This window comes from Sarcophilus harrisii, chromosome 1, assembly GCF_902635505.1.
Source record: "Sarcophilus harrisii chromosome 1, mSarHar1.11, whole genome shotgun sequence".
In the NCBI taxonomy this organism is placed as follows: Eukaryota; Metazoa; Chordata; class Mammalia; order Dasyuromorphia; family Dasyuridae; genus Sarcophilus; species Sarcophilus harrisii.
Window position 1 is genome coordinate 648,684,271 of NC_045426.1, and position 14,944 is coordinate 648,699,214.

The following is a 14,944-nucleotide window of genomic DNA, read 5'->3' on the forward strand; positions in this document are numbered from 1 at the left end:
TGAGGGGAATCATTGAGATTGCAATATACTGGAATTGATGAGAAAGGATCCCGTGGGATCAAGGACCTATGCCCTTGGCCTTCCTCTCTCTCACAGACTAGGGGAAAAGGGGGAGAGAATGAGGGATGATGTCAGGGGGTTGTGAAATGAGAAAAAAAGCTCTCAGTGAATGGCCTTCATTTTCTGAATAACATGTGAAGCTTCTCATATCTAATCAGCTGCTAATTCTTGCCGGTATCAGGTATCATCCCTTTCTCTCTACTCACCTGGCCACACTCCCTAATTTGGAACTTAATTCTCTTTCTCCTGGACTGTAAGAGCCCCCAGTGCCTCAATTGTCCTCATCCCTCCAATCTGTTCTCCACATGGCTGCCATTCTCAAAGTGTGGGTCTGACCATGCTTTTCCCTAGTAGATAAAACTCCAAGGGTCACCTATTACTTGTTGGATCAACCAACTCCTTCGTTTAGAATTTAAAGCCATTTACAACCTGGTTCCAAATTATCTTTTCAACCTCATTAAACTTTTTTTTCCCTTGCTGAGGTAATTGGGGTTGTAACTTGCCCAGGGTCAACCTCATTAAACATTAGTCCCTTGACACTAAGACCCTTTGCACTAGCTCTCTCCCTATCCCTATCTGGAAATTAGTCCCTTCTTCAGTGTCATGGGCCACATTGCATATATACATATACCAGTGCATGCATCTTTGTGCAAGTATATTACACAAGCAAATACAGATAGGCTACATTACATATACACACCTTCCTGGGATATGTGTGTATGTCTCTGGTGTGATTATGCATGCATGCATATACATACATTTACATACACATATACCAGTGTGTTTGTTGGGGGTCAGCTAGGTGGATAGAGTGCTAGGCCTGTAGTTAACAAAGGCCTGAGTTTAAATCCAATCTCATTTGAGTATTAGTTGGTGATTTAGGCAAATTATTTAATCCCATTTCCCTCAATTTCCTAACCTGTAAAATTAACTGGAGAAGGAAATAGCAGGAAACAGCAAACCACTCCACGATCTGTGCCAAAAAAAACTTCATAAGAAGTTGGACAAGGCTGAAACAACTGAACAAAAGAATATGTTTATACATAAACAATTTATTCCTTGTATATACTATGTATATGTATGTATATATATCTCAGGAATGTGTCCCATAACCTGAGCTTTTAGAAGAAAATAGATATACATACATATATACATATGAAATGTATGAGAGTCATAGTTCATTGTTTGAAAGAATTCAAAGCGATTCTCTTAAAATCACAAAAATTTATTTACACCAAAGCCTCTTACAAATTAGAAATGGTTCAGGACTTTATACGCTGAAAAACTGGGGCTTAAATAGCAAGCTACAAGTCTACAAAGTTGTAAATTATAAAAGAAAGCTAAGGAAGATCAGGAGACAAATAAGCCCCAACAAATACGGTTCTAATCGCTCCACATCGCTTTGCTAGATATGTGGTTTTTATTGCTCCACATTCATCAGCTGTAACTCATCATTTCCCACACTTTGTCTTCTGGGGAGAAAGAATTCTGAGGACAAGGATGTGAGGATCCACCGCATATATATAGACATATGGGTAGAGGGATATATATATGCATATGTTAAAAAATATTATTATATATACACACACTTATTTAATATAAATTTCTAATGATTTTTAAAAATGCATTTTTGTCTTTATATTCCCAAAGCCCGATCTTGGCATATAAGGAGGGGTTAAATAAATGCTCCTCGACTATTTTAACCTAGGAATGATAGGGAGCTATTGAAGCATTTTGGGTAGAGTGCCCGACGGGCGCTTGGGAATATGAATTTAGCATCCGAGCAGAGGACAGCCTGGGACGCCTGGGGGTGGGTGTCATTATTTTTGATCAGATCTTGGGCTGGCCGGGATGTTACAGACAGGTGGGTCTCCCGGAGGCCCAGGTTTTACCATTAGTTGCCGTGTGATTTTTAGAAAGTGAGCTTTCCTCATCTATGAAATGAATAGCCTATTTGCCCTGGGTCTCTCCCAAGGGAGCCTTCTGGGGAGGGGAGGGGAGGAGGGATGGGGAGGAGGGATGGGAGGAGGGAAGGGAGGAGGGAGGGGAGGAGGGAGGGAGGGGAGTAGGCGGGCGCTGCCAGGTAACAACAGCGCTTGGAGATGGAGTCCCACGCTCCGTTACTACCCCCGCGAACTTAGACTAAGTCTCTCTGCACGCATTTCTGCAGGATGTCCACATGGGGATGGGCCCCAAAGTTCTCTGGGATCGCTCCCCAAAAGCGCCACGAAAAAGAGAGCTCTTTCCACAAACACAAAGCGGCTCCGACACTTGGCAATGACCTTTGCTCCCGGAGCGCGCTCCTTCCAACAGAACAAGTCCGAACGGCGAGCGGCCAACCACGAGACGGGAGGCGGGCTCGGAGACCACCTCCTGATAGACAGCGCACTTTAGCCTATGGGCGGCGAAGGGGAAGCCGGGGCCCGCCCCCGCGGGCCGCGGCGTGGGGGTGAGTTTGTCCGGTTGCTAAGGCGAGGCGGGCTTCTAAAGTAAGCTGTTGGCGGTTGGAGGAGGAACGCTCGGAAGGCCCGGCCAATCAGGCGGGAGACTCTGGCCATGGGCCCCAATCCGCAAAGGGGGGCCGGCGTGGGCAGCACCACCGGGGGCAAAAGCCAGGGGACAGAGACGACACACCCGCGGGCGCTCCCGCGCGTGGCAGGCGCGCACACAAGCTTTACGCAGGGCTTCGCGTTTCTTACAGTCTGTTACCGCCGTCCCTCGGGCACCGCCGTCCTCCCTTCCCGGGAGGCCGCGCGGCAACAGCCGCGCTCCATCAGCAGTCCCCCCGTTCCGAAGGGGACGCCGGGAGTTTGTGCGGCGGCCGGGTCACGTGAGCCGGTTCCAAGATGGCGGCGGGGGTGGCCGGGTGGGGGCTGGAGTCGGAGGAGTTCGAGGATGCGCCCGATGTGGAGCCCCTGGAGCCCACACTCAGCAACATCATCGAGCAGCGCAGCCTCAAGTGGATCTTCGTCGGGGGCAAGGGCGGCGTGGGCAAGACCACTTGCAGGTGGGGGCGGGTGGGAAGTACCACCGCGGTGGGGGCCGGGCCGCGGGATGGAGACCGGTGGGCTGTGCCACCGCGGTGGGGCCGAAGGGCAGAGTCGTACCAAGCCGTGGGGGGGCGGGGAAGTCACGCGTGAATGGGCCGTACCACTCCCTCCCCCCGGCGGCGGGGCTCCGGCCGTGCGGGGACTGGACCCGGGGAAAGAGGGAAGGGGGCGGGGAGCTGGAACAGAGCGCCCGGCCAGCTGCTGGCCCAAGGCCAGCCTCCCTCCCAGGCCCGGCGCAGCCCCGAGTGCCTGAGTTCCCATTCCAATAACAGCCCCAGGGTGCAGTTTCTCTCTGGGTTCCAGGCCTCCTTCCCCAGGTGCCACATTCCTTCTTCCGGGGACCAGCTCCCCCGCCTTGGGGTCCTGAGCATTCTGCCCTGGGGTTCGCCGTCACCCCTCTCCCCTCCCTCCCCTCCTCCCCGAACACCCTGCCCTGGGCTTCGCTATCACCCCCTCCCCCTCCCCCTGAACACCCTGCCCTGGGCTTCGCTGTCACCCCCTCCCCCTCCCCCTGAACACCCTGCCCTGGGGTTCGCTGTCACCCTCCCCTCCCCTGAACACCCTGCCCTGGGGTTCGCTGTCACCCCTCCCCTCCCCTGAACACCTGCCCTGGGGTTCGCTGCTCACCCCTCCTCCTCCCCTGAACACCCTGCCCTGGGGTTCGCTTCACCCCTCCCCTCCCCTGAACACCCTGCCCTGGGGTTCGCTGTCACCCTCCCCTCCCCTGAACACCCTGCCCTGGGGTTCGCTGTCACCCCTCCCCCTCCCCCTGAACACCCTGCCCTGGGGTTCGCTGTCACCCCCCCCCTCCCCCTGAACACCCTGCCCTGGGGTTCGCTCTCCCCCCTCCTCCTCCCCCTGAACACCCTGCCCTGGGGTTCGCTGTCACCCCTCCCCTCCCCTGAACACCCTGCCCTGGGGTTCGCTATCACCCCTCCTCCTCCCCTGAACACCCTGCCCTGGGGTTCGCTCTCACCCCTCCTCCTCCCCCTGAGACACCCCTGCCCTGGGCTTCGCTATCCACCCCTCCCCCTCCCCCTGAACACCCTGCCCTGGGGTTCACTGTCACCCCTCCCCCTCCCCCTGAACACCCTGCCCTGGCGCCCAGCATGCCGTCCCCGTTGGGATTCTGAACCCTTCCTTCAGGATGAGTGCCTCTTACCCTGCCTTCCCGAGCACTCTTTCCTGGGCATCGCCCTTCCCCGCCTTGGGATTGTGCACTTCCCCCATTCGGTGCTCCCTCCCCTTCCCAGGCCCTGTATCTACTTGCCCTAAGGCCCACGTCTCTCCCCCTGGGTAGCCACCTTCTCCCCTTGAGGTCCACATCGCCTTTGCTAGACCTCCTTTGCTCCCAGCCCCACATACTTTTTCCCCAGGGCCGAGCCTCCTTTCCTGGAATCCTACCTGGGCATGTATGTGCTTTCTCCTATCGGGAGGATCTGTACTCCTGTTTTCTGCCTGTCACATGTCCTTTCCTCGAGTTGCACACGCTTTATTCCCTGGTTCTTTGGCTCCCAGTCACAAGCCCTCTCCTGGGCCCAGATGGGGAGACCTTGGAGTAGGAGCTGAATTCCTTTCCTCTGGGCCCCCAGATCTCCCCCCCCGCCCCCCCCCCCCCCAATGTTACCTGTGGGATCTCTGCCCTCTCCAGATCTTTGCTTTTCCCTCTGGAGCCTTTTCTTTTCTAGCCTACTTGGGACCAGAGCTGGGAGAGGGGGGTGGAGCTCTGCCCCTTCTGCCCCCTCCAGCTGGCTCCCCTGGCTCTCACTCTGCCCAGCTGCAGCCTAGCAGTACAACTTTCCAAGGGGAGAGAAAGCGTCCTCATCATCTCCACGGACCCAGCCCACAACATCTCTGACGCCTTTGACCAGAAGTTCTCCAAAGTTCCCACCAAAGTGAAGGGTTATGACAACCTCTTTGCCATGGTGAGTGCTGGGAGTCCTTGGGGTTGCTGTGAAAGGGCTCCTCCGCCTCAGACATCGAAGTTACGATTTAGGGAGAAAAAACTGAGGGACAGGAGCCGTGTCTGATCTCTCTGGGCCACAGACTCCCTTCCTCTCCCAGGCCCATGTACAAGGGGAACTTGGCTGGATGATTTCTGAACCTTCTTAGTTCTGATATTCTGTGACTTAGGTGAGAAAATGCTGCTTGTCTCAATACTGGCTCAGGAAGAGGGAAGGGAGAAACAGGTTAGGAACTTGGGGCTTCTAAAGTCAAACTGACCATTGGCTCCCCAAATAAATTGAGCCTCCTATTGCCAGCCTGGAAGCCTCCCTGAATTCTGATTCTCCACTGACACTTTCCATTGTTGATTTTTTGTCCTGAAATGACCTTTCCTTACAAAGTCAGCACCTTACCTCAGACCATGCCAGCACTACTGCAGTAGCATCCTCACGGGCATCCTCCTCTCCTAGCCTATCCCACACAAATACTGGATCTCCCCCAAACTAGCCCTGATCACATCTTTCCCCTGCCCAAAAGTCTATTCCATCCCCCATCCTCCCCTCCCCCCACGTAGATTCCCCTGGTCTGGGAATCCGGAGACTGGCCAGCTTGGCTTCCCTGCCTCCAACAATTATCCTCTTCCTTGAGTTTGAGGGTCTTGTGCCCTGCCCAGCCTCTCTTTCAGAGCCATTTGAAGACAGAATGAGATGCTCTGCCTGTGAAGGAGTTTTGTAACAGTGCAGAGCTCTGGGGAGGAGAGGCCAGAGGCCTAGGTCATCCCTCCCCCTCTCCCCACCTTCAAGGCTCCCTCTAGCCAGGTTGTTTCATGATATTAGAGGTAAGAGACTGCAGGGCAGTAGCAAAGACTATGGGTTCCATGGACAGATTCTCAAGTTTTTGCGCTAGAAAGGACCTCAGAATCAAATATATTTTGTCGATAAAGTGAGATGAGAATGATTTATGATGACCAAGGTCATTCCCAAATAACAAAGCCAGGCTGTACAGCCAGCATTTTTACCCAGAGATGGACACAGGACAGGGATTTTTCATATGAAGAAAGTGAAACATTTAATGATTTGTTTTAGGTTACACAGGTGATAAATAATAAATCAGAATTCTTAAACTTTCAGAGTTGGAAGGGACCAGAGATAATTTAGTCCAGCCCCCTCCTTTCTCCCAATATCTCTACTTCTGCTCCCAATATCTCCCCCATCCTGCTGCCCAGACTATTTCTGCCACACCCAACCCCAACTCCCCTCCTCTCTCCTACCTGATATCTCATCTTACCTCTCCCTAGGCTGATATCTACCCTACCCACCTGATAGTCTGACCTACTCAGACTGACCTCTGGGGCCTAGAATCTCATTGTCATTTTGATTTCTAATCTCACCTGCACCTCAGGAGAACTTTCCCATAGGAGGCAACTTTCTAACCCAACCTTTCCTGCCACTGAGAAGGCCAAGTTTGGGTCATAAAGTTTTTCCTGTATGGATTTTTGAGTCAGTCCCACACCTAAACCAGTGATGTCAAATTCTTTTTAAAATGTTTTTTAAGCTTTTAAACTCCATTTTTCATATGAAGAAATTGAAACATTTAGTAATTTGTTTTAGGTAACACAGATGGTAAATGATAAACCAGAATTCTTAAACTTTTAGAGTTGGAAGGGACCAGAGAGACTCTTTCTGCCACACCCAACCCCAGCTCTCCCCCCTCTCTCCCCCTAGCGATATCCCACCTTACCTCTCTCTAGGCTGATATCTGCTCTGCCCACCTGATATCTGACTCTTCTAGGGACTGACCTCTGGGGCCTAGAATCTCTCTGTTGTATTATATTTCTTTCCTCACCTGCATCTCAGGAGACCTTTCCCATATGAGGCAACTTCTTAATCCAATCCCTTTCTGCCACTGAGAAAGTCAAGTTTAGGTCGTACAGTTTTTTCTATGTGGACTTTGAGTCAGACCCATGCCTAAACCAGTGATGTCAAATTATTATTTTTTTAAGCCTTTTGTTTTCAAAACATATGCATGGACAATTTTCAACATTTACTCTTGCAAAATCTTGTGTGTCCTCTCTCCTCCCCAATCCTTTAGACGGCAAATAATCCAATATATGTTTAACGTGCAATTCTTCTACAAATGCCCACAATTATATTGCACACACACACACACACACACACCAAAAAAAAATCAAAAAGAAAAATATGAGAAAGAAAACAAAATGCAAACAACAGTAACAAAAAAAGTGAAAATACTATGTTGTGATCCACATGTGGCTCTCACAATCCCAATTCTGGATGCAGAGAGCTCTCTTCATCACAAGACCATTGTCAAATTCAACTAGGAAAGAGTGCCACCAATCTGTACATAAGGATCCCTGTGGGTGTATATTAACTTAGTTTTAAAATGTAATATTATCTGTATTTTATTGTATTTTTATTTTGTTAAATATTTCCAAATGACTTTTCATCCTGACTTGAACCACAGTTGGGAATGTGCCCTAGACCTTCCCTTCCCTTCCCTTCCCTTCCCTTCCCTTTTTCAGAAGGCCTACCTTAGCCATAGTATCTTTTCTCTTGGAGTAGTTTTTCTGTGTTCCTGGCCCAGTCTTGGGCTGAGAAGGCAGTTTTTTGTTGCAGGATAAAGATCTCACTTGGGGAGCAGAGAAATCCCTGCTTTGAGTGAAGCTGAGACCAGTCACTTACTCCTTGAGTCTCACTGTCATCATCTCTAAAATGGGGATATAGCATCTCCTTTATAGGGCTCTTCTGGAGCAAATTGTAGCTCTAAAGCTGGTTATTCAGTCCACCTGTCCTCATTTTACAGAGAGGGACGTGCAGCTCCGTCTCGGTGACCTGTGTTGTCCACAGCAACAGTGTGGGTAGGGCCAGGATTTTACCTCAGACTTAATGCTGGGTGCTTTTGCCCCTTCAAGAGCCAGATGAGATCGTGGGGTTTGGATGTTCACTAAAAGGTTATTTTATTATTCCCCTTGGCTTCTGCAGGAGATTGACCCCAGCCTGGGTGTGGCAGAACTTCCAGATGAGTTCTTTGAGGAAGACAATATGTTGAGCATGGGCAAGAAGATGATGCAGGAGGCCATGAGTGCCTTTCCCGGCATTGATGAGGCCATGAGCTATGCCGAGGTCATGAGGTGAGTGAGTTGGGCAGCAGGGCCAGCGGGGGGGCCAGGGCAGCTCCAGCTAGCTGCCTCATGGGGCTGTTCTCCAACAGGCTGGTCAAAGGAATGAATTTCTCGGTGGTCGTGTTTGACACAGCCCCCACTGGGCACACTCTTCGGTTGCTCAATTTCCCAACCATTGTTGAGCGGGGCCTGGGTCGCCTAATGCAGATCAAGAATCAAATCAGCCCCTTCATCTCACAGGTAGGGAGGGAGCTCATCATCGGAGGTGGAGGCAGGGTGGAGTGAAGGGAGGGAGGAGCCTGGAGAAGGTTGTGGCTCTGGGCAGGCCTTGGGCGGGCAGAGAGCGGAGGGAGATGGGTAGCAGGCAAGGAAGTGCCCTCTTCTCTTCCTCCCTAGATGTGCAACATGCTGGGCCTGGGTGACATGAATGCTGACCAGCTGGCCTCCAAGCTGGAAGAAACCCTACCTGTTATCCGGTCTGTCAGCGAGCAGTTCAAGGATCCGGTGAGGAAGGCAAAAATCCTACCCCCCAGAGCCCTGAGACAGCTTTATCAGTACCTGCCAGGCACTATTTATTAAGTGCTTTAGGCTTCAATCTTTAGGCATTTGATCTAATGATCTCCCCAGGGAGACAGTGGGGTCCAAAAGAAAGGCCCTTGGTTCTGGAGTCTCAGAGTCCAGATTCCAGCCCTGCTTCTGCTGCTTAGTATTTGGGTGACCCTGGGACAAGGCCTCCGCTTCCTCTTTTGTAAAATGAGCCCTAAGGCCTCTGCGGTGCTGGAGCTCTTTAGGAGCCTGGAATCTATTCAGTTCAGCAAGTGACTTATTAAACATTCAATGTATTAGGTGCCAGAGAAAAGTCCTCAGTGACACCAACCTTGCCCTCAAATTGTGTGCAGTCTAATAATCAAAGGGACTCGGCGGGTACTTAATAGATACATTGGGACCAAAGCCCTCTAGAAGAATTTGAGGAGGGAGAAATTCTTTCCAAGTTGTTGGCTCAGGACGAGCCTCATGATACAAATGGCACCTGAGTTGTTCTTGAAGGAAGATGAATCAAAATTGAGATGAAGGGGGAGGCCTCCCAGCCACCACCGAGGCAGCCTGTTCCTAAGAGCCAGGAGAATGAGTTTGGAGGCTGGTCCTTCCCACCAATATGTGATCTTGGTCCAATCACTTTGTTGCTCCCACCTGGCTTTCTTGTTTTTGCAGCGAGAGGTGACATGCAACATATCAGTCCCTGAATCTGTGATTGTCTGATTAGGTGTTCTTCATGAGCCTAGAATATTAATCTTTGAGCATTATTCCACATTTCCTGAACTTACAGGCTAACCTGCATTGATAGAGGGACCTCCTTATAGGTAGCAAGTCCTAAAAAATCTTTTAAGTTCAGGGGCTCTAAGGAGGAAGAATGGAGAAGAATAGGAAAATTTGGAACTCAGAATTTTTAAAAATTGTTAAAGTTTGTTTTTACATATAATTGGTTATGGGTGTGGGTGGATGAATGTGTGGGTGTGTAAAATGTGGATCCTAAGAGAGAAAAAAACCACAAGGTTTTTTGTGGAAATTGTGGAAATGACACAAAACTTCCTTTGTTTTTCTCCTCCCCACTCCCACCACAGGAACAGACAACCTTCATTTGTGTCTGCATTGCTGAGTTCCTGTCCCTGTATGAGACTGAAAGGCTCATCCAAGAGCTGGCCAAGTGCAAGATAGACACCCACAACATAATCGTCAACCAGCTGGTATTCCCTGAGCCCGAGAAGCCCTGCAAGATGTGCGAAGCCCGGCACAAGATACAGTCCAAATACCTCGACCAGGTGGGTCTTCCCCAATGTCTCTCCCCTGCCCTCACTCCCAGTCACTGACCGCACCCCTCCCCGACCTCACCACCCTCACTTACCCAGGGGCTGACCCCCTGACCTCCCCAGGGTTGAGCTCTGACCTCGCCATGTGGCCCCCTCAGATGGAAGACCTCTATGAAGACTTCCACATTGTGAAGCTGCCGCTGCTGCCCCATGAAGTTCGAGGGGCTGACAAGGTCAACACTTTCTCCAGCCTCCTGTTGGAACCCTACAAACCACCCAGCTCTCAATAGCCCCGAAAGACCGCTTGTCCACCCTTGACCCCAGCTCCTCCTGGCATTTCCCTGGAACTCTCCTCTGCCCCTAGGGCAGTTTGCACAGACGTTCCTGATGTCCCACAGGGGAAGCTGCTGGTTTTGAGGGAGGAAAGGAGGATAGGGGCAGGGAAAGGAAGGTATTTATTTCTTTCTTCTTGGGGGCAGGAGCTGAACTGAGTAGGGCCAATTAGGGAATGGGGGGGAAATACAAATTCAGCTAGCCTGCCTCTGTATCTGGGGTTCCAGGCTGCAGTCTGTCCGCTGAGGACCCTGCTGCCTGGCACCCAGACACTGACTCTGAGCAACCTTGTTTCCTCCCTGCCCCCCTCCCTCCAGTCCAATAACTTCTCTCCCCCATCCCCAATAAATATGATCTCTAATAACCATGGCTGAGCTGTTTGGTTGGAGAGGCTGGGGGATGGGGTGGGGTGGGGGGGAATAGAAGCAGAGGTCCAGTAAATGGGCACACTTGACCAAAGGCTGTCTGCTATGGAGTAGGAGGTGACAGAGTTGGAAGAGCAGAATACTAGCCCTGCAGAGTAGGCCCAAATCTGAGTGCTGGCTGTGGGTGCTGAGGGCAGTCACCTCAAGCCTCAATTTCCTCATTTGCAAACAGAACAGGCATTTTACAGACATCTGATTCCCAGCACTCCTGTGATGTTACTCCCTTTTTACAAAGAGAGGCTGAATGGCAGTGTGTGTGCCCGGGCGCTCCTGGCTCTCATCACCACTGTCAGCCCCCTGCGCCCCTTCTCCTGATAATACCCTGGAAGGGTTCTTGTGAGGAAAGCACGACGTGAATCCTAAGATGCCTCCCTTAAAAACAATGATGCCAGAAGGCCTGTGGAGGATAGATGGGTTCCCGAATGGAGATAGGAAGAGGGGGTGGTTGTTAGTTCAAAATAAGGAGTGGTAGCTGTGAGAATGGAAAGGGACAGATGACAGTCAGTGGGAAAAATTGGGCCTCAGCCCCTTAGCTGGGCAGGGCAGGCTACAATGTTCCCAGCCCCTCCCTGGCATAGGACCTGCCTTGTCCCTGGGAATCGAAAATCAGAACAGGGAAACCCTCCCCCTTCCTCCAGCATCTTTGGCTGGGAACCAACTTATTTTTGATGCCCCCTGCCTGCCTCCTCTTCCCCCCCCCCACTCCTTCCAACCTGAACATGAGAAAGGTCAAGGGGCCTGGGAATGGGGTGGCCGTTTCCCTAGGCCATAAGTACAGGGATAGTTGAGCACCACAGGACACGGGAGCAGGATTAGCTGGCCCTGCTGGGGGCCAGGCAGTGCCAGCTGTTTGGTTAGGGAATTAACAACCGCCTGAGGTGAGGGCTGGCCCCACCTTTCTTGGAAGGGGAAATTGGACCCTGGTCTCAGCCAGGGGATTAGCAGCTGTGGTATGCCTTTCACCCCCCTCCGCCTTGAAACCCAAGTCTAGAGATGTACCTACCTAGCTCTGTCTACACCTGAGCCAAGTAGCTTCTGCTTCGGGGCAGAACATTGCCTGCCTGAGACAGGTTTGATGTCCCAATCTCACAGAGAAAGGGGGAGAGAGCTCTCCATGAGCTGGGGACCAGTTTACTCTCTTAGAGCCCCTCTCAAAGGACAAGAGCAGCCTCCAAGAAGCTCAACACTAGAAATTCCACAAATAAGTCTAGACAGAGGAATCAATAGGAGAAGGACCCCAAGCAGCCCCTCTGCCCTCAACCCCTGCTTCCTAACTGGAAGGGGGGAGGGATGGGGATGGTAAGACTCTCAGACCCCAGGAGTCTAGGAATCCCTAAGGGAAGAAATGCCAAGCGAACCACCTTTTACTGTAGCTCACAGTGGTTTTCTTTAGCCTACTTTACCTCTATAAAGTGATGTCCGGTGAAAAGGATGGTCTAGCCAGAGGGTAATATACGCAAAGCTGTGTGGATCGCTTGCTTTTTGTGCAAGCCTTTTATTTTTTAACCGAAATAGACCAAGAGCAGGTTATTGACTTAGGAACACAGGTTAAAGCCTTGTGATGGGCCTCAGACCAGAATCTAGCAGTCTGGCTCCGGAGCGGGGCTGGAGAAGAAGGGGGGGGGAGGGGAGGGGGGGGGTCTGTGCTACTCTCTGGAACACCTGCGCTAGCAGGGGTGACCCATAGTTGGCCCGTTGGTCAGCCCAGATTGGGAGAAGGAGGAACAGCCTTTCTTAAAGGGCTCCTCCCTCCTTTATGTCCCGAAGTGCAGCTGGCGAAGCATCTCAGCCCCATGCCCCCACCCAGCCGAGTTCCACCCCGAGAGCTGCAGCAGCTGGACAGTGGGAGACAGGTGCATTTATGGACCAACCTGCACCCTGCGGGTGCTCCGCCACTTTACGAGGAGCCTCAGCTGGATCATTCTGGCTTCTCGATTGCCCCCCACCACATGGCATGGGCGGTGCCTTCCCCCTCACACACCCTCGTGATTCCAGGACAGGGCAGCACACCCTGATTCCAGAACAGGACGTCTCGTCCGTCCGGGCTCCGCTCACCTGAGGGAGGGATGCTGTGCGGGCTGCCATCCTCACTCCCTGACCCAGAGACCTCACCAACAGGAGAAGGGCGGGAGAGACTTGGGATTTCATTGTTGAGAGCTTCCCGGGGAGAGGAGTCCCGCTCCTAATGTGGGTCGGCACCTCCCTCCACCTCAAATTAAGCTTTGCCCAGAAACGTGAGGCTGTGATTTGTCCAGTCCTGCAGCCGCTGTGGCTCAGGCAGGGCCGGGATTTGAACTTATGCCTTCAAGGCTTGGAGGCGGGCTAGCCAGTCTGTGTGCACAGGCTACCCCGGGATCCCTCTCACCTCTTCTCCAGGGTACTGTGATACAATTCTGTTTGTTACCCACGTTTACTGAAAGGAAGACCTAGGGATCGTGAGGGAAGCCGATTAAAGATTATATTAGGGAGGGGGAAGAGGAGAGACCACTGGAGAGGGAAAGGGGGAAGGAGAGACAGAGACAGAGACACAGGAGAGAGACACAGAGAGGGAGACAGACAAACGCACAGAGAAAGGGTAAGGGACAGAAAGAGAGCGCGGTGTGTACACGCTCGAGCGCAGTTATCTACAGCACTGTGATTTTCTGCGTCCGCATGTGGGGAGGAACTGGAACGCAGCGGTAACTGCGAGGACCGTATCAGCCCCTTTCTTTCCTTGGATGACCTGATCTAAAAAGGAGCGGGGGGAGAGGGGAGGGAGCGGGGGACGGCGGCTAATAGTTCCCAGGGCTCCTGCAGCAGCTGGGGCACTAGTCGGGGGGCTGCCCATAAATTACCTTCCGCACCACCTTTTAGAACTAGTTGCAAAAGAGGTACCATGGCTGGACTGGGGTGCGCGGGAACAAGAGACTTCTCCAATAGAATTCCAAAAGTAAAGACTATCAGTGACTTCAGAGGGGCGGACGGAAGGGGTTATTGCGGGTTCAAGGCCCGGTACTGCGGCGGCTCAGGGGAAGGGGAGAGGGAGTAGGCTAGATAGTGTCATTGGTGTGTGTGTGTGTGTGTGTGTGCGTGCGTGTGTGCGCGCGCTTCCCCTCCCCCATAACCATGGGGCGGGGCGGGGCGGGGCTGGTGGTACAGGGAGGAGCCCCCCTCACTCTCTCCAACCCCCAACCTGGGGCACAGCCCCTGTCCCGAGCTTCTTCTGTCTCCTAGCTCAGCTCCCTGCCGCTCTTGTGACTACTGGTGAGCTGGGGTGCAGACTCGGGGGCTTCGGAATAAGAGGGCAGGGGGACGCTGGGAGCTGGAGATCCCGGGAGGCTTCACCTGAGGCTGATATTTTACAGGTTATAGGATTCATTTTAGTAAATTACAGACTGAAGTCTTGGATATCCATTAGCTATCTCTTCTATTACCCCGTAAGACCGGGGAAACAGGCTTCAATGAGGGGTCAGAGCGACCTGGAACCATTGATTGGGAATTGAAAAGGCTTTTGAAGCCTTCTGGTCCAATCCTCTTGCTTTAAAGAGAAGTAGACTGAGCGCAGAGAGCATAAATGACTTCTTCCATGTCGCGCAGGTTAAGTAAGTGGCAGAATCAGGATTAGAATTCAGGTCCTCCGACACCAAATTCCGGACTCTCCGCTGCATCGCGCTCGCTCCCTAGGCAAGTTTGGGAAGGGTCGGTTCTGTAACTCAGTTCTCCTTGACTTGGACTTTCTCCTGGATACACTGGCTTTCAGAGACTCGTGGCAATCGGTGAATGGCTGAGGTGGGGTCACAGAAGGGGGGACCTAGGTGACCTGAGAACGGGAACCCAGAAGAAGAAATGGGACTCGGAAACCGAAGAGGGGGAGGGATACTGGGAGTGAAGAACGAGGACGAGGCAGGAAAACCTAGACTGCGGGAAGACTGGGGTGGGGGGTGAGGGCGGGAAGAGAATACATTCCGGGGAGCTAGAAGGTTTTGACCAGGGACTGGACATGGAAAGTCCAAATTCTGGTCAGTGAGTGAACAAGCGCTTGTTACTAAGCCAGCTATCCGGCTAAGAGCTGGGATACAAAGAAAAGCAAAAAAACTGTCCTCAAGTAGCTTACAGTCAAATGGAGGGAGACCACATTAATCAAATATGTGCAAACAAGATATATAAAAGATAAGCTGGAGAAACACCGATTGAGAGAAAGCA

General features: G+C 52.1%; 1 protein-coding gene across 3 annotated transcripts; it reads left to right on the forward strand.

Moving 5' to 3' along the window:
- The first annotated feature begins 2,216 nt into the window (after positions 1-2,216).
- Positions 2,217-10,702, forward strand: GET3 (guided entry of tail-anchored proteins factor 3, ATPase). Of its 3 annotated transcripts, none has more exons than XM_031947616.1 (7): positions 2,217-2,509; positions 4,888-5,035; positions 8,057-8,205; positions 8,286-8,436; positions 8,593-8,700; positions 9,819-10,016; positions 10,163-10,702. In XM_031947616.1, the coding sequence occupies exons 1-7, from the start codon at positions 2,232-2,234 to the stop codon at positions 10,292-10,294; spliced, it is 1,164 nt and encodes a 387-aa protein (XP_031803476.1). In that variant the 5' UTR covers positions 2,217-2,231; the 3' UTR covers positions 10,295-10,702. The 3 variants fall into 3 exon arrangements, with proteins under 3 accessions (XP_031803476.1, XP_031803477.1, XP_003760723.1); XM_031947617.1 differs by having other exon boundaries at positions 10,128-10,217; XM_003760675.4 differs by lacking the exon at positions 2,217-2,509 and adding an exon at positions 2,607-3,067.
- The last annotated feature ends 4,242 nt before the right edge of the window (positions 10,703-14,944 follow it).